General features: G+C 44.4%; 1 protein-coding gene across 1 annotated transcript; it reads left to right on the top strand.

Moving 5' to 3' along the window:
- Positions 1–2,774: 2,774 nt before the first annotated feature.
- rcor3 (REST corepressor 3) lies at positions 2,775–19,598 on the top strand. Its single transcript, XM_080464471.1, has 12 exons — positions 2,775–3,014; positions 3,113–3,169; positions 4,733–4,810; positions 4,883–4,935; positions 9,227–9,388; positions 9,461–9,585; positions 10,384–10,462; positions 10,791–11,000; positions 17,415–17,492; positions 17,647–17,704; positions 18,522–18,766; positions 19,052–19,598. The coding sequence occupies exons 1-12, from the start codon at positions 2,891–2,893 to the stop codon at positions 19,469–19,471; spliced, it is 1,689 nt and encodes a 562-aa protein (XP_080320597.1). The 5' UTR covers positions 2,775–2,890; the 3' UTR covers positions 19,472–19,598.
- Positions 19,599–23,794: the final 4,196 nt, after the last annotated feature.

The following is a 23,794-nucleotide window of genomic DNA, read 5'->3' as shown; positions in this document are numbered from 1 at the left end:
TTCCAGTGGGATGTGGCGTGCCTGAGGTCCAGAGTGAGACTTTCAAAGGGTTTCTGGTTCGTTTAAGTTCAAGTTCAAGTAGAGAAGAGTTGTAAATGGATGGTAATCCTCCTCCTCCACCAGCTTCTCCAGGAAGATAATCAATATGAGAAATTGGGGTTGCTTTATTTAGGCTGAGATCTTCTTCCCCGTGTGATCAGGTTCTGGTGCTGTTGAAGTCAAACAGTTCCTCCAATCATATCCACGGAAAGATTTGTATGAAAGAAACGGGATAGTCGACAATCCACATTTCATTATTGTGGTTTTTTTTGTTGTTCTGCTACTAAGGAAGTTTTCATTTTCATTTCTGAGATTAACGCCTGCCTCTCCTGTAGAATTAAATCTGTGTGACTAAAATGGGAACAGACAGTCTCTACAGAATAAATATATGCTTGATTGCTGGAGGCTAACAGATGAAGCAAAACACGTAAGACTACGGGTGGATGGGTGGATAGCTGGATGGATGAATGATGGATGAATGATGGGTGAATGATGGGTGAATGATGGGTGAATGATGGGTGAATGATGGATGAATGATGGATGAATGATGAATGAATGATGGGTGAATGATGGATGAATGATGGATGAATGATGGATGAATGAAGGGTGAATGATGGATGAATGATGATGAATGATGGATGAATGATGGGTGAATGATGGATGAATGATGATGAATGATGGATGAATGATGATGAATGATGGATGAATGATGGCTGATTGATGGATGAATGATGGATGAATGATGGATGAATGATGATGAATGATGATGAATGATCGATGAATGATGGGTGAATGATGGATGAATGATGGATGAATGATGGATGAATGATGGGTGAATGATGGGTGAATGATGGATGAATGATGGGTGAATGATGGGTGAATGATGGGTGAATGATGATGAATGATGGATGAATGATGGATGAATGATGGATGAATGATGGATGAATGATGGGTGAATGATGGGTGAATGATGATGAATGATGGATGAATGATGGGTGAATGATGGGTGAATGATGATGAATGATGGATGAATGATGGATGAATGATGGGTGAATGATGGGTGAATGATGATGAATGATGGATGAATGATGGATGAATGATGGGTGAATGATGGATGAATGATGGATGAATGATGGATGAATGATGGATGAATGATGATGAATGATGGATGAATGATGGGTGAATGATGGATGAATGATGGATGAATGATGGATGAATGATGGGTGAATGATGATGAATGATGGATGAATGATGGATGAATGATGGGTGAATGATGATGAATGATGGATGAATGATGGATGAATGATGGATGAATGATGGGTGAATGATGGATGAATGATGGATGAATGATGGGTGAATGATGATGAATGATGGATGAATGATGATGAATGATGGATGAATGATGGATGAATGATGATGAATGATGGATGAATGATGGATGAATGATGGATGAATGATGGATGAATGATGGGTGAATGATGGATGAATGATGGATGAATGATGGATGAATGATGGATGAATGATGATGAATGAATGATGGATGAATGATGGCTGATTGATGGATGAATGATGGATGAATGATGGATGAATGATGGATGAATGATGGATGAATGATGGATGAATGATTGATGAATGATGATGAATGATGGATGAATGATGGATGAATGATGGATGAATGATGGGTGAATGATGGATGAATGATGGCTGATTGATGGATGAATGATGGATGAATGATGGATGAAAGATGGATGAATGATGATGAATGATGGATGAATGATGGATGAATGATGGATGAATGATGATGAATGATGATGAATGAATGATGGATGAATGATGGCTGATTGATGGATGAATGATGGATGAATGATGGATGAATGATGGATGAATGATGATGAATGATGGATGAATGATGGATGAATGATGGATGAATGACGGATGAATGATGATGAATGAATGATGGATGAATGATGGATGAATGATGGATGAATGATTGATGAATGATGATGAATGATGGATGAATGATGGATGAATGATGGATGAATGATGGATGAATGATGGATGAATGATGGGTGATGGTCATAGCTCTGACTGCAGTCTCATTCTTATTATTTGTCTCCCTCTGCCGGTTCCCAGACGTCATTGAAGAAGGGGGCTTTCAATCAAAATAAAACAAACGAGGGACAGTATAAATAAAATGACAATGTCACACAAACTGACAAAGATGTGCTACAACACATTGATCTAAATCATGCGTTTTCTGTCATTTATATCAATAACATCTGCATAAAACTCTTCACTCCAGTTTGGGGAAACATGTCGCTTCATGTTGAGTTTCTAGTGAATGTTTTCTAGTGAATGTTTTCTCGTGAATGTTTTCTAGTGAATCAGTTTTCTGAATTTCTGTCTGAATGTGGAGGTTTTAGTGAAATTCTCTCTGAGTTGCTCTCGTGTTGTGAGTTTGTAAGAGGCGGAAGGATCTCGTTCCGAGGCTCCGCAGCCACAGGAATCGCACTGCAGCCCCACGGTGCGTCAGAAGCTTCCGTGGCGGTAGTTAGATCCCGCTAAGACCACCATTTGGAATCAAAATTCCCCGGGAAGAGCTATTTTGCACGTGAAAGTAGATGAAACCATATCAACACTCCTTTCTTCACTGTCCAGAATGTGTGCCGACATAAAGCAGCCCGGGGTGAAACCGGCGGGGGGTGGAGAGAAGCATGCCCGAGCGACAGGGCTAGAGAAGCGGCCGGAGCGCGCACAGCAGCCGAGAGCCGAGCAGCCGCCGCCGCCGCCGCCGCCGCGAACCTTCCTGCCCCCAGAAAACCAGCCACCAACGGTGAGGTGCAGCGCCGAGATGCCGGGGATGATGGATAAAGGCTCGGAATACTTAGGTAAAGGTCGTTCTAACGGAACAAAGAGTCCGTCCAACGCCTCGAATGGACATTTTTCTGATGAAAGTGGAAGCGACGACGAACACGGCGAGTATAGCCTCGAACACCATGGCTTCCCATGCCGCAGTTTGCGCATCTAAAGTGGATTTTAACGTCTCTTTTGTTGGCTTTTCATTTTTTCCCAGATGTGGGGATGCGGGTTGGAAGTGATTATCAAGCTAATATTCCTGAATATGACCCAGGTGAGGTTTGACGGTGTTTTGTAGCAGAGTGATGGACGGGGGTAGCCTCGCTACGTGTTCCGTAACACGCTCAGACTGGAGTCGTGTGTTTTCAGGTTATTTATCAGAAAGAATTGTATGTTTCTGTTGCCTGTTTTTCAGAAGGTCCTACTAAACAGGCAGCAAAAAAAACCTTAGATTATTTTTAATAAAAAAAAAACATTTCACGAACTACTTTGGTTCAAAAGTAGTAAAGTTGGTTCAAATTATTGCTTCTTTATTCTGATAAAACAAAGTACAACAATAAACACTGCCATAATAACGCGCAGTAATTTAGAGCATTTTGAACACGAAGCAACGACACAATCATTAAGCAGGATTACTTTCTCTATTCTGTCTTGTGGCTTTGGTGGAGCAGTGGATGGTGTTCTGGACCCTGGTTTGATTCCCAGCTCCAGGACTAAACCCTGAGTTGTGTTCCCTATGGTGGTTGATCACCTGGCAACATCCATTTACATTTTTAGTACTTCTTTCAAAGCAAACAAAACCCCCCAAAATGCTTTAACAACAATGGGCCCACACGACACCACGATTAGATTGTGGGGTGAAAATAGAAGAATGAAAGTGAATAAGACTGAGAATACAGAGGCTCTGTTGACAATCTGCAGGAAATTGTATTATTTCTCCCCTCATGTTTCAGAAAAGAGACGTGTTAGTAAGATTGTGATAATGATGAGACTGTAGTTTTCATTCATGGCCACCAGTGGGTGCTGTGGTTCTGTAACACTGCCTCACTATTGGAGCTTTTCCACCAAAAAGAACCAGGTGCTGGTTCAGGTGCTATTGCCGGTTCTTAAATGCGCACCGCCAAAGAACCGGTTGTTTTTCCATTGTCAAGTGAAAGCCACGGCATTGTGTCACTCCGAAACGTCCTCCGTCACTGATTTCACCAATGTGGTGCCGGCAGTGTGCATCCAGGAACCAGGAGGCGGACTGTGTTCAGAGCTTTATTCCGGGTCGCTCCACCTGGTTTGGCCTGAACCTCTGATGCACCGAAGAGCCAGAAAATATTGAGTCTCCTCGCTGCTCCATTGTTGGTTCTTCACATCCTTCTTACTAATCAGAGAGAAAAACATTTTCCCATTTTAATTGAAGGAGTATAGTGTGGTTTGTATCTTCAATGGATAAATATAATTATGGCACCACTAGACCTGTTTCTGAAGTAAACTGCACAAAACATTGTATTAAAAACAAAAGTAATATCTAGTTCTGTTCTACCTTGGCTGCAGTTTCATTCTCAGATGATTACGTTATTTACATCATATATAATCTAATATAATCGCAATCAAATATTAATCAAAATGATAAAAACCAACATATTACTGGTTTGATTCACAGCGGCTAACGGCAACAAGAGATTGAACTTTATCTGCAAACATTAAATTCTGTGAGCTGCTCTGAGATAAACTCGGTCCGTGTGAAATCGAGAAATCTCCCCAACTGCCCGTGTTATTCTGACCTCCTCACAAGTTCATACAGACTAAACCAAACGCTCACCTCATTATTCTGTTTGTCCTCTTTCAGCTTCCACCAAGTACACGGAAAAAGACAGCAGGGGGATGTTGGTGTGGTCTCCGTATCACACCATCACGGACTCCAAATGTAAGTGAGTTCGTCTTGTGGCTGAGGAGACTTCCCTATCAGAGCCTGCTGACTGTGCGCTTTCCTCCACAGTGGATGAATACATCGCGATCGCCAAGGAGAAGCATGGATACAACGTGGAGCAGGTAAGTTCCCCAGCAGTTTGAGGACATCAGGAGAGAGCAGCTGGTCCTGCCCTTTGTCCTTGAAGTTTCTTTAAATCCTTGATGAAGAAGGTGTGAAGACGATGATGGAAGCTTGACAGATTTGTTTTGATTCCAGTCTCCGCTCCATCTTCCAGAGAGTCAGATGACACTTATCTAGTTAGGTTATCCAGTTGCTGTTTTTTTCTCTTCTTCTCTGATCCTCCTGCGTCTTGTCTCTGGTGTCCATCATTGCAGGACTGGAGACACATGAAAACACTTTGTCCAACTGTGGAACTTTACTAAACTATGTAGAGATCTAAGGTCTTCGACGTGACTAACTATTCTCGATTGTCGGTCTTCAGAGGCTCAGATGTTCTTCAGGTCTAGGGATGGGAATCGAAAACCGGTTCTGACCTAGAACCAGTTCCAACTGATCAATTCCATGGGAATCGTACACCTTAAATGTGTTCGATTCTTCTTAACGATTCATTTCCAGCACGACTTCGAGTCGCGTTGTGGTACGTTGTGGTACGTCACACTCTGCAACACAGAACCTCCTTCAACCAGGACGAAACATGGAGAGGAAGAAGGTCTAATAAACGACTAAATAATACGTTAATACATGTCCACTCACCAGGTCCTGAATCCACAGAGTCCACAGCCTCTCGCCTCACAGCCACAAGGTCCCAGTTAAAACAAAAAGGTCTCGGTTCAAATCCCAGCAGGAGTCTTTCTGTGTGGAGTTCTCATGTTCTCTCTCTCTGGGTGCTGGTTCTACTCCGGTACTCCGGTTTACTCTGATAGTCAGAACAACCTGCACCGTGACTCCCTGAGCTCCACCCCCGGCCTCCATCACCCCCCCCCCCCCCCCCCTCCTGAGCTCCACCCCCGGCCTCCATCACCTCCCCAGAGCTCTGCGCTGTGTGGCTGCTGAAGACGTCCATTTGGTGAAGACATGTCCTGTCTGAGGACGAATGAGGAACTTTTAATAAATGAACTCTGCCGTCAATCTGTCCCGTGGAGTGAATGTCTGCTCCAACGAGCCGACAGCGTAGACATATGCTAGTAGATTCTTCATTATATGTGTGACCCTCAGATCATTCTGTGTTGAAAATCCCTTCACAAAAAGCACCAACACAAGATGAAAACAGGATTCCCTGCAGACCGAGAGAACGAGTTCCTCCTCCTACGTCACTTCCTCATTCCTCTCCAGGCTCCGCCTCCCAGAGAGGGTTAACCTGACAACAGCACACAATTTGAAAAAGTGTAAATTCCAGGGGGCAATGAAGGAAAATACACATTTGACTGTTCTTTTTTAAGGGAAAAATTATAATTCAAGTTTCATTTTTGGAAAAAATACAATTGTTCCTTTTGGTGCAGAAAACTGTGTAAAACTTATTTTTCCCTAAAAAAATCCTTGTTAGGACTAATCGTTAGAAGTGATAAGGAATTGGATTGAAAAGCAGAATTAAGAATGGCATTGATATTGATCAAATCTTATCAATTCCCACCCCTCCTAATCTACCTGTTTGTTCTCCTTTAAAAATGTTTTTTTTTTTTAAATGGATAAAGAATTGAATCGTGAAACAGAATTGAAAATAGAATCGAAAAAATCTTACCAATTCCCATCCCTATTCATGAATAGCACAGTCTTTGAGGTTTGTGACTCCAACGATCAACGTATAACACTTGTTCAATAAAGACGTGAAATTATATCATTGCACTGAAGTGCTTCATGTGTGACTTAAATATCAATCAAAGTATATTTCATGACCAAAGATGGCAGAAAACTGAAAGTCTCAAAAGTTCACACCCTTGTTGCTGTGAGAGCAGTCCATTGAGCTCAGCGAGGAAAATACTGCGGTAGTACTCGGATACGCGCAGTTCTCAATGTTGCAGACTGAGATTAATTGCAGTTTTTATTGGAAATACACAAAAGTGTGGGAATAGATCAAATGTATCTTTTTTTTCCACCACAACAGAGCTTTTGATCATATTTAAGAACGACAATAAGAACAGAGCCAAGGGCTGGGTGCTGTCCAGAGAGAGAACCTCCTGCTGACCACCTGCTGTCTGCTTCTCCTGCTCTGGAGGAAATCTAGAGGAGCTGCAGCAGGCGGTCAGGGGGACGGGAATCTTGACACTCACAGCGCAAGGAAGCATTTCCACCGACAGTGGCGGGAAAAAAAGTTTTCAGACTTTGCATTTGTGAAATCTTGCATTAAGAATCACTCTTAGGTCTTCAAATGCATTTTCCTTTAGTAGAGACAGTCAGAACAGTAAACACATCCTAAAAAGCCATTATAAACCTGAAAGTGATCGGTTAAGAAATTTTGAGTACTGGATCACTTTGGTTCCGGTGATACACTAATGAAGGTCCTGCTTTTTATTAAAATACACATTTTTTGTTGCTTCATGTCCATATAAAGCAGCACATTGGAAAGTACTTCAGAGACCAAAAAATTAAATAAAATGTCTAAAAGAAGGAACCTAGGAAACTCGCCTGAATACACAGATTCTCCACCAGGGGGGGTAACGCTGCCTCCAGAGAGCCAGGAAGTGCCGATGCAGCTCTTCAGCACTTGGATACTCTGCAGAAATACAGACGAACCAACAGACTGGAAGATGAACCAAGATCTAAACCTGCAAGAGCTGACCGCATCCTGAGCCGCATGTGCAGGAAAAACAGTGAATGACATCACAGGAGCTTCAGCAGCAGTGGTCAAACCAAACTGGTGTCCAGTGTTCCACCTGCACTGTACGTGGCCGTCTTCTACCTCACGGCTTAAGGCCCATGCATACTTCCATAAGTACAAGAAGAAAAGTTCGGCTGTGACGTCGGCCAACTGCCGGGAAAAAAAGCCTTTTTGGGCAGGAGAGTTCATGCTCCGAGAAGAAGCTGTGAAACTCGCAGGCCACGCCCCCTCACGGCAGGCACGCTTCTGTGAAGCAGCATTTTAACTTTTCAACTGCACAGCTTATTTCTCACTTACGATGTTTTCAGAAATACATTTTGCTGAACTGTTTGAGGAGTACAAGAGAAGGTTTGTGTCCTTGTCAGAATGTTGGTTCGGTTTTAACTGCAGGAGCTGACAGCTTAGGGTGATGCGTTCAGGAGCATCTCATAAATCTGCCCTCCGACATGTTAAGTCAGTAAGTACATTTTATTTGTATAGCGTTTTCACAAAGTGCTTCACAGTAAAAACAGATAAGAAGACGTCTTAAAAACAGCCGAACCAATTTTCTTTGGCCAGAGGGAGCTGGCCAAAGAAAATGACGTCATTTTGTTGGTCAGGACCCCGGAGTGCTGAACTTTCTTTTTGTTCATATGGAGTAAGAATCGGCCTTTAAGGTCCTACAGAGCTGTCATGAAGCCCCTGATCCATGAGAGGCGGAGGCCAGCCTGACATCGTTGGGCCCAAGCACACTCAAACTGAGCAGACAGGAATTGGAAGAAGCTTCACTGGTCAGATGAGTCAAGTTTCCAGCTTTATCTTCCTCCTGCTAACGTGAGAGTACACAGGCCACATGAAGCATTATCTCCAGCATGTAAAGTACCTACTGTCGAGCATGGAGGAGGCAGTATCATGGTTTGGGGATGCATGAGTGCTGCTGGTCATCTCACTGTCTGTGATGGCACATTGAACTCTGCTAAGTATTGGGCCATTCCTGAACCCCTCATGCTCCCTTCTGCACGTCGAGGTCAAAACTGGATGTTTTAACAAGATGGTGGCTCTTGCCACACATCCAGGCCCAGTAGAACCGGGCTGCAGGAACACAGGGTCCAGGTCTTGGAGTGGTCAGCTCAATCTCCGGACATGAGCCTCTTTGGAAATCTGAGGTGGATTTTCTGATGGAAATTCTTTGGTTTACATTTTGAAACAGACCAAGAATTAAAAGCAGTAATAGAAGATTAGTGGGACAAGATTCCCCCTCAACAGCGTGAAAGACTTGTGGGGAACATGCAGCCAGGATTAGAGTTCTACTGCCGGCTGATGGCAGGACAACTAAATATTCATTTGATGATGTGATGGTTTATTTAGTTCTTGTTCTGTTTTGAACAAATTCTCTGTTATTTGTTGACTTTGATGCCGACAATGCCGAGAACTGACATATTGAAACGGTCAAGAATTTAGTTTTGATCATTTTTCTTGTAAAAAAATTAACAAAATATCTTTTATTTTTGTGTGTGTGGGTGTGTGGGTGTGTGTGTGTGTGTGTGGGTGTGTGGGTGTGTGTGTGTGTGTGTGTGTGTGTGTGTGTGTGTGTGTGTGTGTGTGTGTGTTTCCAGGCTCTGGGGATGCTCTTCTGGCACAAACACAACATTGAGCGCTCTCTGGCCGACCTGCCGAACTTCACTCCTTTCCCAGACGAGTGGACGGTGGAGGACAAGGTGTTGTTTGAACAAGCTTTCAGCTTCCATGGGAAAAGTTTCCATCGCATCCAGCAGATGGTAAAGAGAAGCCCTTCATGTCCCTGGACATGAAGCAGTCTGAGAACTCAACATGTCTTGTATTTTATTCAGTTACCAGATAAATCCATCTCCAGCCTGGTCAAGTATTACTACTCTTGGAAGAAGACGCGATCCAGAACCAGTTTGATGGACCGACAGGCCCGCAAACTGGCCAACAGGAGCAACCAGGACGACAGGTACCCTCGGCTGGTTCCTCTGAAGAGGACAACTGAATGACTTCTTGTTAGTTTACTAAGAAACGTTTAGATTCTATCAAAACCAAACACTGATATTATTTTCTACTGTTGAAGTAGGAAGTTGTGTCATAACATGTTTTTCCAATATACTGACCACTTAAGTTGATCATCTCAACCATGATCATAAAAGTATGACTTCACAAAAAACCCCGAAGACCAATGTACTCAGTGTCTCTGAATAATATTTGATTACAGCTCTCATAAGTCTACAGAGAAAATACTGGAGGAAACAAACCATTCACTAGAACTGTGAAGCTGAGATAAATGTGTAGATTAAAATCAACGGTATTCTGCACGTTCCTCATATTCTCATGCTTGTAAAGCATTGGACTGTTTTTGGTCAGTTCTAAGAAGTACCATGTAAAACAAGCTAAATGAATATCAGTAACTCGGGTGTGTACTTGGAACTCCACTGAAGACTCAAAACATTATCCTCTGAACCTCTGGTTTAACATCTGTACACTTCATTTCTAAACTTGCAAACTCGGGAGATGAAGACTAAATCTGTCTCCTGAAGAACAGAGCTGCTCCTGATGATGAGTCTTCACTGCGTCTGGTTTCTAAGTTCAAACCAGAGGCTACTGCCTGAGCTCCTCTTGGTTATTAACGTCAGCACTTTAAGTACCGCACTCTTGTGTTTGAGGAACATTGAACATAAATTCCTGTTTGAAATGTTGCTGCAGTTTGCTGTAATGTTTGTTTTTTAAACTTGAGCAGGTTGTTTGTTTTGCTGCGCAGTGATGAAGAGATGGAGGACGCCAATCCCATCGAGGCCCATGACAGTGACTACGACCCCAATAAAGAAACCAAGAAAGAGGTAACTACAAAAGCATTTACCAGCAAAGAGGGAAAGTTCAGCTTCCAATGCAACCACAATACATTCTAGTGTGTATTCTGACCTGAAGATGGTTTAATACAGCACACATCAGCATTATATAGCGTTCGCTCATTGGGCCAAAGCTGCAGGAGACTTGCTGATAAAATTGTTCAGGATGGATTTGGGAGGAAAAACTGAAGTTGTATGAGACTTCGTCCCTCTCAGGTCTCTCTAGTTTGAACATGAAATAATCTTGTTTTCATTGGGAGGTACATGTTTAACCTGACTCACTGGTCTTTGGTCCAACTGTCTTCTGTCTTGGAACCAGGCCGATCCTCCAGTTCCAGGTTCAAAGATGGCTTTAGGTCGTCGAGAACATCAGACCCTGCAGCACAGACACCACCAACGCTCCCGCTGCCGCCCCCCTAAAGGCATGTTCCTCACTCAGGAGGATGTGGTGGCTGTGTCCTGCAGTTCCTCCGCTGCCAACACCCTCCTGCGACAGCTGGACATGGAGCTGGTGTCTCTGAAGAGGCAGGTAGGGGGCGCCACAACTCAACAAGTGAGGAGAAAGAACATGTGGTTTCAATCATCTCACAATTCATCATCATCATCATCATCACCACATCAGAAATAATTCACCACTTCAGACAGGGCAAACAATCACATCAGCTTTAACACTTCCATTAGCATTAGCATCATCTACAGATGAATATAGCTGCTCAGATTAAATCGTAGTACTATATTAATAATAATAGTTTCATGTGTGGAGCTGAAACGTGTTCAACAGGTTGCCTTTAGATGTCACAAATGTTAAAACATTCTAGGGGGCGCTATGGAGCCATTTTGCCGGACACATGCGCAATGACTATAAAATTTAAAACGGTTCGCCACTTCTGACTTGTGTGCAAATCTTCCCAAAGGTTTGAGCTCCTTTATCATGATCCTCGTCTTCTGAAGCCAACAGGAAGTCGCTGCTTGGCGTTAACTCTGAAAATCTTGTGTTCAACTGTAAATCCAAGAGAACTAAAATTTGGCCTGAGTGTACAACAGTCCTTCTCCATAAAAAGGGTATCAACATTTTTCTACAAAAGCCAAAGGGCGTGTCCATGGCAGCCTGCCACAAACCTGACGGTTCACCGGGAAACAGGAAGTGACTTGTAATTCTGCTCTTCATGCTGCAGTAGGCCGAGAACTGTATGTTTGATGAAAGACCTCCCTGAATCACATCCATATGCAAATATCCATTCACAGATAAATCGCCACCTGCTGGCAACAGGAAGGAGCATGCTCACATTTCCATCGCACTCTGGCATGCGCAAAACCTCAACATAGACCACGTTCCAACATGCTGGCTGTGTGAGGACAAGTTCAACGCTGCTTGCAGCTTGAATCTTTTTCTATTGTCTCTTTGTGTTTCTGTTTTGCTCCTTCAGCTTGTGATTCAGTTCTTTTGGGGCCAGTTAGAGTTGGACTCTGTCCTGGTTCTTTAATGCTCTTCGTTTGCTGTTAGTGCAGTCTTTAACCCCCTTGGTGATGTGTGGTTTGTTGTTGGGACGGACGGTTCTTTTCTTTCAGCATAGAAATTGATATACTGTTTTTTTCACACGCTATGGTCCCTGCGGCCTAGACAATGATGCAGCTTATATATGGATTTGTAAGTGTTAACGGGCTTCATGCCTTGAATACATCTCTGGGGCTTCATTCAGTTTTCACAGAGCTCCACCTGAGCCCCCCCCACCCCCCCACCCCCCACACGCTCCTCCTGAGCCCATGGGAGGCTCCTCATCTCGGACATGCAGCCAGCGCGCATGGGGCTTCACCCCTGGAGCTCCAGCTTCACACCCCACGCGCACCGCTGCTCAGTCCGAGGAAGGCACACCGTCCCAAACCCGGAGCGCTCTCTCTCTCTCTCTCTCTCTCTCGCTCTCTCGCTCTCTCGCTCTCTCGCTCTCGCTCTCTCCCCCTCTCCCCCTCTCCCCCTCTCTTTCTCTCCCCCTCTCTCTCCCATCCACCGACCTGACCCACCACGGAAGCTGTTTAAAATGACTTTTTTCTTTAAAAAAAAACAAAAACAAAACAATCCCGCAGTGAAATTCATGCTGTTATAAAGCGGACACCTGTGGCTATCGTCACGTGTGGCCTTTATATCTTTTCCAAAATTTGTCCAAAATCTTTTCTCTTTTTAAAATTAGGTGGGTGCGGCTTATATTCCAGTGCGCACAATAATCTGGAAATTACGGTAGTCTGTAACAGTCTTAGCAGCAGTGTCCTCATCCGGGCGTGAAGGATATCCCACTCAGCACAGAGAAAACAGCTTAATGGTTCTCAACGCTGCTGTCAGTCCAGACCTGAACAGTCCTCTGAGGTTTAAAGCTTTTTAGAGCCCAGTGTCGGTGGGGATGAGGTGAATTGTTTTGTGGTCTTAGTTCTACAGTGGAGGTTTGGCTCTACTCACATATTCTCCACGTTCCCAAAGCATTTGTCCAGAATTCTGCCCCCCTTGTTCCACATTTAAAATAGTGCTGACAACCTGGCCTTGACAGTTCCAGTTTGCAGTGGTTTGGATCCCCTGAGATGAAAACTGGGCCTTCCTGGCACCGTTGGAGTTGTTGTTGAACACCGTCTGTGATGCAGCGACTGCACTGACGGCGTTCCTGTCGGGGGGGACATACACAAACTCCCATGGCAAGTAAACAGGCCAGAAACTCAGGCAAAGAAGCTTCGGTTGGTGGCTCCAGGTTGGTGGCTCCAGGTTGGTGGCTCCAGGTTGTTGGCTCCAGGTTGTTGGCTCCAGGTTGTTGGCTCCAGGTTGTTGGCTCCAGGTTGTTGGCTCCAGGTCGGCGGCTCCAGGTCGGCGGCTCCAGGTCGGAGGCTCCAGGTTGGTGGCTTCAGGTTGTTGGCTCCAGGTTGTTGGCTCCAGGTTGTTGGCTCCAGGTTGTTGGCTCCAGGTTGTTGGCTCCAGGTCGGTGGCTCCAGGTCGGTGGCTCCAGGTTGGAGGCTCCAGGTTGGAGGCTCCAGGTCGGTGGCTCCAGGTCGGTGGCTCCAGGTTGGTGGCTCCAGGTCGGCTCCCGCACAGCGTACCGCTGTCACCTGACATGTACACACAGACCCCCGCCTGTTTCTCCCCGACGCCTTCGTCCTGTCAGCCCGTATGAGAGAGAATCTCTGGATCCATGATGTCCTGGTGGAGCCACAGCTTGTAAACACCATGGCGGAGGTGTGCCAGAGCTAGCAGCAGGCTGGAGTTGAGCCCCGCGGCTCGTCCAGCTTGTTCTTTAAGGACCTCACGTTGCCGAGGATTGGAGGAGACGGCGCTGGTCGGCGTCCTCGGTCTGTGTTCCTTCCGGCCGTTTGATTTTCGTTTTGATGTCGAAAAAAAGGAAAACCGGAAACTATCCGATTTCCGTTTTTCAATTTGATATTGGGAAACGAAAAACGGGAGACGAGCCGTTTTTCGTTTTAAAATTGAAAAACGAAAATCGAGTTGTTTCTCAATATGTGTTTCTTAAACAAAATTTGGGGAATAAAATACGACCGTAATTCTTTATTTCAAGTTTGATTTGCCAGAAAACCCGGAAGTCGAGTCTCTTCTTCGCTTGATGGGAGAGTAAACGACGACGCATCGCGTTGCTGCCCCCTTCAGGCTGTCTGTGAACTTCAAACTCGCCCACCAGTTGATTTAGATGTTTATCTGACTGCTGCAGTTTAAATTTAAAAAAAATTAAATAAAAAAACACACACGGTGCAAATAGAGTGACTGGAGAGGGGCGAGGATTTATTAAGTATACCTCCAACTCCTTTTCACACACGTTGGCTTTTCTACTGCAATGTGTGTTTTTTCCTTTTATTTGTTTGACATGAAATGAAAAATGACAAAATAAAATCTTACTTCTGTTATGATATTTGAAATAGTATGAAATATATTATTTCATATCCCAGGTGTTGGCTAAATATGTTTTTGATTCATTTAATTCATGAACAAACCTTGTCTTATATTGAGCCACAAAACAGAAAAAACACTTTAAATAAAAAATAGAAATCCAACCGTTTTTCAACTAACTTTACTGGAAGAGCAAATTCTCTGTTTAAGAATGAATAATTTGTTAAAATCACATGTTGCTCCTTTGCTTCTTCATTCCCTGCTGAGCCGGATGAGGAGCTGCAGAGCCTCCAGAGGGGACGTAGGGTCGCCACTCGCTGGCAGTAAGGACTCAAACTGGCTAATGCCATTGCTGGTGACCTGGCAACAAGGTCTGAGACACAGAACCTGGCAACCCCATCCTGCAAATGTGTCAGGCAGACCTTTATTTTATAGTTGACTGGCTTATTTATCTACAAAGTTTTCAGGAGAATTTCCTAGTAAAAACCTCAGAAGACAGAATACTCAGGAAGTTTAAGACATTTTATTACATTATTCTTGCAAGAAGAGACAAAGTCACTGTACAACCTTGGCAAGAAACAACAAAAGTCATGCATACATGACAATTCCATTTTGTTGGAGCTCAATTTAATATAATTCCAATTTATATAATCCCAATCCATTTTAGTTCAACAAACTTAACGGCTCACAGTAAGAAAAACTTACAATCCTCCCCCCAAATCCTTTCAATGTGAAGATTCTGAAAGCAAAGAAAAGGGATTTGTATATCACAAATAACCTGAGTGTAAACAACAACAAAAAATGTAAATGCATGATTTAAAGTCAAACAAATTTAAAGTAAAACACGTTTTTTTTAACAATACCATTCCTGCAAAGCAACACTGAAATGTAATCATCAGAATATTAATTATCAGAACTCGTCAGTTTCACAAAGTACCGCTCAGAAAAAGAACAGCAGCAAAGAAAACCTACCGATGTTGGTGTCGTCTTGAATCTCTTGTAAAGCTGCTCCTGTCCTTTCACTGCCATGTCCTCCTTTAGAAGACAATCCTTTCCTCATCTCAACCATCAATTAAAGCGACACATAAATCAGTAAGATGATGACAATGACACACAACAGAGCTGCATCAGGTACTTCATAGTAATACTATCAAGAAGAGCAACACTAATTGTACATTTTGTATTATATTATGAACCATAAACCAAAATACAAAACGGTATAATTTGTTTTTTAGAATGTGTAAATATTATAGTGCAACTACAAATTAACTCTACTGAATCTCACATTTATAATTATTATTTAGTTTTTAATGTTTATTTTTCTCTCCTGAGAAATGTTTAATTTAATGTGATGACTGAGCTCTGAGGACAATCTGTGCTGCTTCTGACAGTAGGGGGCGCTGTGAGACTGCAGTTAAATTAATGAAAAGACGCGATTTTAATCATATCATTAATTAATCTGGTACAACGCTGCTCACCTCAGCAGGAGCTGAAGCAGCTTCAGCTTGGAGGTGATGCTCCGTCATGTAGGTGGAGAAGCCTCTCTCTGGTGGAGCTCCATGTAGGTGGAGAAGCCTGGCTCTGGTGGAGCTCCATGTAGGTGGAGAAGCTTCGCTCTGCTGGAGCTCCATGTAGGTGGAGAAGCTTCGCTCTGCTGGAGCTCCATGTAGGTGGAGAAGCCTGGCTCTGGTGGAGCTCCATGTAGGTGGAGAAGCTTCGCTCTGCTGGAGCTCCATCTTCACACATTTCTCCCTGAAACTCTCATTTCACCCGCAGTCCTGCCGTTGGGGTCCGTGTCCACTATTACGTTGGCGCAACCATCCAAAGACATTTTTATAAGTTTTTAATCATTAAGTTTATACCAGAACATCACCGAGGGGACAGCCAGACGAGTAATGAAGGTGAAGCAGCAGCAACAGACGAAGAAGAGACTCGACTTCCGGGTTTTAAGGCAAATCAAACTTGAAATAAAGAATTACGGTCGTATTTTATTTCTCGATTTTTGTTTTAGGAAACGCATATCGGGAAACCGGAAACAACCTGATTTCCGTTTTTTGATTTTCGTTTCCCAATATCGAATCGAAAAACGGAAATCGGATGTTTTCCGATTTTTCGTTTTCCGACATCAAAATGAAAATGGAATGGCCGGAAGGTACACGGACCCTTCCTCTCCTCCAGAGCCTTTGACATACTCCTCCTCTTCTGCCATCTCCTCCGGTGGCGTCTTCTCCAGGCCGTTTGCTGGAGCTCCTCCACCAGGTCGGGGGTGGGGCGATGCCTGCAGAGATTAGGGCCGTGTTGTTGTTAAGTGCTTCAGTGTTCAGGGTCAGTGTTGGTTCCTCCAATGCAAACCTTCTCTCCCTCCTGCTCACGGCCAGAGTATGGCGCTGGAGCTGGTGTCTGAGGTATGGGGGGGGCTTGGACTTCATAGGTCAGGAGGACGACTTTGAACTGGATGCATTGGAGGACAGGGGGTCAGTGGCGCTATTGGAGGACGGTGAGGTATTCACAGGCATGGGCGAAGAAGCCGGCAGCAGAGTTCTGGATATACTGAAGTTTACTGAGGACGTTTGAAGAGGAGCTGTTGAGAATGCTGCTGGAGTATTCAATGTGGGATGTGATGAATCGTGGATGAGGGCTTCAGGAGTAGGGAAGAAGAGCGAGGTGTTCCTGGTGGTCTGGTTCTTTCTTTATTCAAAGGTGATGTTGCCGTGAAGGATAATTCCCAATTACAGACCTGAGAGGATAAAGACAGGGTGGAGTTGTCAAGGTTTTTTTTGGGGGGGGGGGGGGGGGGGGGTATTTTGAGCCATTTGAGGCTGATGATTATTCTGTCCAATTTGTCATCGTTTAGTTGTAGAACATAATTTTGCATCCATGTTCTTGTAGAACTGAGGCAGTTTGTCTGATTTATAATTCTGTTTGTTGTCGGCGTTAGGGTTCGGGGGCCAAACAGCAGGGGGCCAAAACCCTGGGTGGCTCACATTAAAAATCCTACTGAGGAGAAAAGGCTGGACTCAAAGGTTCTTGTGGTTCTCCGGGTGTTTTGAGTGTTTGTTCTCTGTCCAGGTGCAGAATGCCAAACAGATGAACAGCGGACTGAAGCACATGCTGGAGTGTGGGATTGAAGAGTTCAGGCTGCCTGAGGTATTCTTCACCTCTAATCTCCAACTGAACGCTTTCATGACAGATGGGTTTCCTGCAGTAAGAATCAGATAGAACCTTGGTGCTTTTCCTCCCAGCATGCAGACTTTCAGCCTCCAGCTGTGGCGTCACTTTAACCTGGATCTTTATGTTGTAGAGTAACCAGAAGGTGAACGCTCGCTGGACCACAGACGAGCAGCTGCTGGCTGTTCAAGGTGAGTTTCTCTACTGTTCTCATGAGCCAAAGGTGACAAATCCAACTCACACAAATACGTCCAATCAGGCAAGTTTTATATTTTGTATTTGCTCATTGGTGAAATATACCAATCCTAATATGAATCGGGTTTTTCTAGAACATCTCATTGACTCTGATATCTAATCCTCCACTCCACTCTCATGTGAGCAGCTCAGTGGGGTTCTGCATGTAGACATAATGAAGATGGTTTCAAAATGACCTGGAGAATGATAAAGTTGATTAAAGGGACTTTGTGAGCTGCAGCTGCTGCTACGACTCCCAAAATATCAGACTCAATCCGATAGTGTTCTCAGACTTCCGACCGGTCCCGCGGCCGTCCTACAACCGAGCACAAAGCCTGAGTGGTTTTACTAATGATTCTGACGGAGCACTTCACAGAAGACCACCAGGACTGAATCTGAAGAGTCTCCACCTGAACTGGACTAGAGAAGGTCTGAGGAGTCTCTATTTTGCCACATTCAGAATTTGGTCGATTTACCATGAAAGCTTGGATTCACCTCTCCTGATGTCAGCGGTTCAGCTGCTGCAGTGGCGTGGAGGACATGTTCTTCTTTTCATTGTAACTGTTCGATGAGGGTGATTCTCCTCCATCCAGAGTCCACATTGAATTTACTTTCCTCAGTTTGGGACAAAAATAGAGACGGAACATCTGAGCTAAAAGTGTTACATGAATTCTGTTGTGATCGTAAGTGACCAAACTAAACTGAACTTGAAGCACTTGACCGGAGGCGGCTGGTATAATCCATCCTAATCCACCGCTCTTCTTCTTTTTCCAGGAGTCCGCAAATACGGAAAAGACTTTCAAGCCATTGCAGACGTCATCGGTAACAAGACAGTGGGCCAGGTGAAGAACTTCTTTGTGAACTACCGGCGGCGGTTCAACCTGGAGGAGGTGCTGCAGGAGTGGGAGGCGGAGCAGGGAACAAGAGCTCCCAATGGAGACAGCGCCACCTCTGTCGAAGAGGGGAAGAACAGCTCCACCACGGCGTCGGGAAAGACCACCGATGAGGAGGAGGAAGAGGTGAGACAGTTCTGATTATGGGACAGATTGAAGTACTTGCAGCCTGTGGACGACATATTAGAATCTAATGTTTTAACTTGGGCTGTCAAAATAAAGGTGTTGGTGCAAATTAATTCTTTGTCATGATGAAAAAGTTAATGAGGATGTTTTAGCAGCCAGTTTTACTTTAACTTTGAACTGCTGATCCAGACCACTGGGGACTAAAGAACACCTCCCTTTTGGACCTGCCTGTTATTTGTCCATGTTTTTGTTGCTGAAGTTGTAATTCACTCATTCATGTTCCAGACCTCCTCTGCCCTCTGCTGTCTGCAGGCTCCTCCACCTTCACGGGGGTCTCCAGCTCTCGCCTCCTCCTCCTCCTCCTCCTCTTCAGCGCAGACGACGGTGACGTCTAGTACCTCCTCCGCTTCTCTCCATCAGCCCCCTCCCCTCCTACGGCCCTCGCTCCCAGCCACGCCCTCTCTGCACCGCCAGCCTCCCCCCCTCCAACAGCAGGCTCGCTTCCTGCAGCCCCGTGCCACGCTGCAGCAGCCCCCACCTCTTATCCGCCCCTCCAACCCTCTGCCTCCTCGTCTGAACCCCCGCCCGCAGGCCTGCATGACCCTTGCCGGCAAACCCGGGGCGTCGGGTCCAAGTCCCACTCAGCTGTCGTCCGGCGTGACCCCGCACCAGCCGGACACAGCCTCGTCCTCCTCCCTCCACTAACAGACGGCGCAGAAGATGTGGAAGCGACAGCAGTGCTGGTCAGCTGGACGGTCCTCAGATCAGAGTCCATGAAAACTTGTTTCAGTGTGAGAAGTTCAAATGTCTTCAGATTCTCAATGTCTAGATTTCCAGAGGAGACAACTTCATGCGTAGATCCCAAAGAGTTCCTGCATTCAAACCGTCATCATCCTGAGGTCCCGTTTACGCGACAACAAATACGAGTGTGTCTGCAAAACTTTCTTCACTATTGGGGGTCCGTTTACACGACACCGGGGTCCTGATCCACTGCATCCATGAAGTTTTTATCCTGGCTTCCAAGGTGGAACGTTTCTTTCATGGTCGGGGTTCCCTCCTACAGAGATGTTGTTAATGTTTATAGCGTCTCTGAATACCTGTCTGTGTGGTTTCATTACAAAAACAAGTGACGGACGGCGCCCACCCGTGGCCCGAGAGACTAACTACACTGAACAAAAATAGAAACGCAACACTTTTGTTTTTGCTTCTATTTTTCATGAGCTAAACTCAAAGATCTAAGACTTTCAGGGGGTGTCAGAAAACCAGTCGTATACGTGGATCCAGAGCATCCCAAACATGCTCAATGGGTGACATGGCCTGCCCGTACCATAACCCTACCACCACCATGGGCCGCAAGTTTTGAGGGAGCGTGCAATTGGCATGCTGCCATATGTTATGGACAACGAACACAGGGGATTTCATGGATGATATTTTGAAAGCAGAGATACAGTGAGGAGGTCCTGAGGACCATTGTGGAGCCGTTCATCCACGACCATCAGCTCATGTTGCAGCGTGATGAAGCACGGCCTCATGTTGATCTGGACACAATTCCTGGAAGCTGAAAACATCCCAGTTCCTGCAGGGCCAGCATCCTCACTGGACATGTCACCCATTGAGCATGTTTGGACGCTCTGGATCGGCGTAGACGACAGCGTGTTCTACTTCCTGCCAACATCCAGCAACTTAGAACCGCCAATTAAGAGGAGTGGACCAACATTCCACACAAAACAACCTGATCAACTCTGTGTGACGGAGATGTGTTGCACTGCGGGAGGCGAGTTGTGGTCACACTCCATGTCTGGTCAGACCCCCCCCAATAAAGCAAAACTGCACATTTCAGAGTGACCTTTTATTGTGGCCACCCTAAGACACACCAGTGTTCATGTTGTCTAATCAGCATGTTGATCTGCTGCACCTGTGAGGTGGGATGGATTATCTCAGCGAAGGAGAAGGGCTCACTAACACACATTTAGACAGATTGGTCAACAATATTTGAGAGAAAAAGGTTTCTTGCATACATAGAAAAAGTTTTCGATCTTTTGAGTTCTGCTCATGAAAAATTGGAGTAAAACCAATAGTGTTGCGTTTATATATTTGTTCAGCATACATCGTTATCAGTGTCCGCTGCTGCAGTGTAAACGCACCATTTTTATTTATTCTTTGAATGGATTAGGTGTTGTCACATGAAACGTTGTCGTGTAAACGGCGGCCTGCTCAAGCTTTGGAAAACACTTCAGTGAAATCCATTTTCCCTTCATTCTTTTTTCTTTTCTCTCTCTCGTCCTGTTCAGCAGCTTGGGCCAACAACATGATGTGATCTAGAACCTTCTGGAGTCAGAACAGTTTGTGCTCTTGAACAGGAAGAGACCTGGAGTCTCCTCCTGTTGCTGCTTTATTAGAAGTTGGCATGGCTGCTGGACACGACCGGGGGGGAACGCTCAGAGAGAGAGAAGAGAAGAGGGGGTCGGGGGCAACGTTCAGCTTCATTCACTATCATGTAGTGACTCTTCAGCTCCTCTAGCGGCTCTGTAGTGAAGTGCTCACTAAATCACATGGACGTCAACATTTTTATTTTATTGTCTTTTTGATGCACAGCATGAAATCAAGGTGGCCAATGTGACACTCAATCATTTAGTGGAATAGTTTGTATAAAATCTGTTCTCAGAAAGAAACCCTGATGAATCCACCTGAAGAAGTGTCAGTCAGCGTGGAGGGACTGGCCACACTGGAGGTCGTTTGTGCAGAAAAGCTGCCAAGAATGTGAAAACAGTTCTTAAACCTCAAAAGATTCTGTTTGGGGTCATTCAGAGAAGAAACGTCACTTATAGTCAAAATAGTTTTTCCCCTGAAGGGTCGATGAAAGGCTAAAAGAACTTAAACATTAATGTGTTTTACCTTAAAGACCCCGGTGAGAACCCTGGTCTGTCTATCGATTGGTTGGTTGGTTGGTTGATTCTTTTTGTCAGAGAGGAATGTGGAGGATAACTGTTTCTGACATTCCCTCTGGTTAGTAATTTCTCTGGTAACTAGTGTCGTTATGAGGGATTGGTGCTTGATACATTTCCTCATGAGAACCTGAGCGGTTTCCAGTTTGTGTTTCATTAATACCACAAACCACCAGCAGGTGTCCCGAGAGCTTTAGACCACTGGCAACTAACTATTCTCAACAATACAACAATTCCAACAAATTCATTCAAATCAAATGGAGAGAAAAATTCCCAGCAATGCCAGTGAAGCAGAGGAAGGTGACGGTGAAGGTGAAGAGGAAAAACGGCTGTAAATGATTTAAAACTGACAATAGAGAAACTGATATTTCCGATTGTTCTGACTCTTCTTTATTTCAGTCCACGTCACATGGTGATGGTTTCAGACTAAAGAAAATGTTAATAAACCTGTTCAGATGTTCAGTTTGTTTTTAAAAAGTTGTGACCTTTTCTGTTTCCATCTTATTGGTTGGTTCAGAAGAGGCTTTCACCTGGAATTTAAAGAATCGGCTTCTTGTTTCAGGTGAGGAACGTTTCAACTCGTGTTTGTCGTCGTTTTCACACTTTCTGCTGCGATGAGGGTTTCCATGGTGACCGCATCCGTCGTGATGAAGGATATAAGGTCCATCAGAAGGATTCACATCTGTCAACATCTGCACTGGAGTCGCTCACTTTACTTTGCTTTGTGGACGAGTTCTTCTACTTTGTTTTAGAAGCTCAGAAGCGTTGCCTGCTCAGTTTAATATTATTTCTTGGTTTTCCTGGTGGTGCTATCAGCTTGGACCTGCTGTAAATATTGTAAAGTGCTCTTACTGCAATTTGGACGAATGTGTCTTGTAGCATTAAATGTAAAAAAAAATGTACCTGATTGTCATCTAACACGTGTTTTATGTCTCATTCTCCTTTTTTGAAGAACAAAATGGAAACATCTTTAATCCCAATCAAATCTCTACAGGTTTTCAATCTGCAGTATTGGTGGCGTCTCTTCGGGATGATAGTTTATAAACCGGTCCTGACCAAGAAGGTCCGTTCAGAATGAGAAAGTAAAAGATTCTTCCAAGAGTTTTGTCACTGTGTGACTCAGTTTACCTCCAGTTTGTTTTCTAAAGTAAATTTCTGAACGCTGAACTCATAAGAATCATGTCTTCTGAATGAATGTAGCCACAGTCTGACCAAGCACATTTCTAATTGACTGCATGCAATACACACTGTGCTGTGAGGGAGTGGCTGGCCCCTTCAATAAGTAGGAAGTAAAATCCTCACATAAATTATAAGCAGTATAGGGGGAAGCTTTATTCACAGTCATTAAACATTGCAGATAATGGTAATAGAATGAATAACATACTCTGCATTGCAGTTCTTTCCAGGTGGTGCTCGGCCTCCAGTTCCCAGTGGTTCCTGCTGTTGAGGTGTGTTGCACATCTGTCCACATGTTTCACTGTGTAAGCTCATGAAATGAGCAGATGCATTTCTTCTGGCGTGAGCAGCACATCAGTGGCTCTGTGGCGTGAAAACATAATGTCTATTAATCGTTTTGGGCCAGAATTCCTCTGCATCCTGTCATTCCACAGCTGCTGCTCTTCAGCGCAGGTCATCCAGTAAGACACAGGAAACAGCAGTTCCAACATGAAACCATAAATATATCAATTAATACACATATTAAAGCATCTGTGTGTATATCCACAAACACATTTATATCCTGAGGTTTACTCATGAACAGAATATTATTAACAACACAGATGCTGCACAATATATGAGGTTATGAAATCTGAAGCACAAGATATGTATCGAAAAAACAATGGAAGTACTTTACTCTGTACTCCACTACATTGATTTTTACACTTGTATGTTACATACGAAAACATAAAATATACTCACATTACTCATAGTGATGATGTCACATTAACACACATAGATTACATTTCTGTTTCAGGGAAGCATCAGGGCATTCCAGCCACTGGGAGTTATTAAAACTGTTCTCAAACAGGCTTACCTTCCAGCACATTGAAGCTGCAGCTCCAGCTGGAGGCTCCCCCCCCCCCCC

Source organism: Lipophrys pholis, assembly GCF_963383615.2.
Source record: "Lipophrys pholis genome assembly, chromosome: 5".
NCBI classification, from domain to species: domain Eukaryota; kingdom Metazoa; phylum Chordata; class Actinopteri; order Blenniiformes; family Blenniidae; genus Lipophrys; species Lipophrys pholis.
This window is presented reverse-complemented; position numbering and strand designations above follow the sequence as displayed.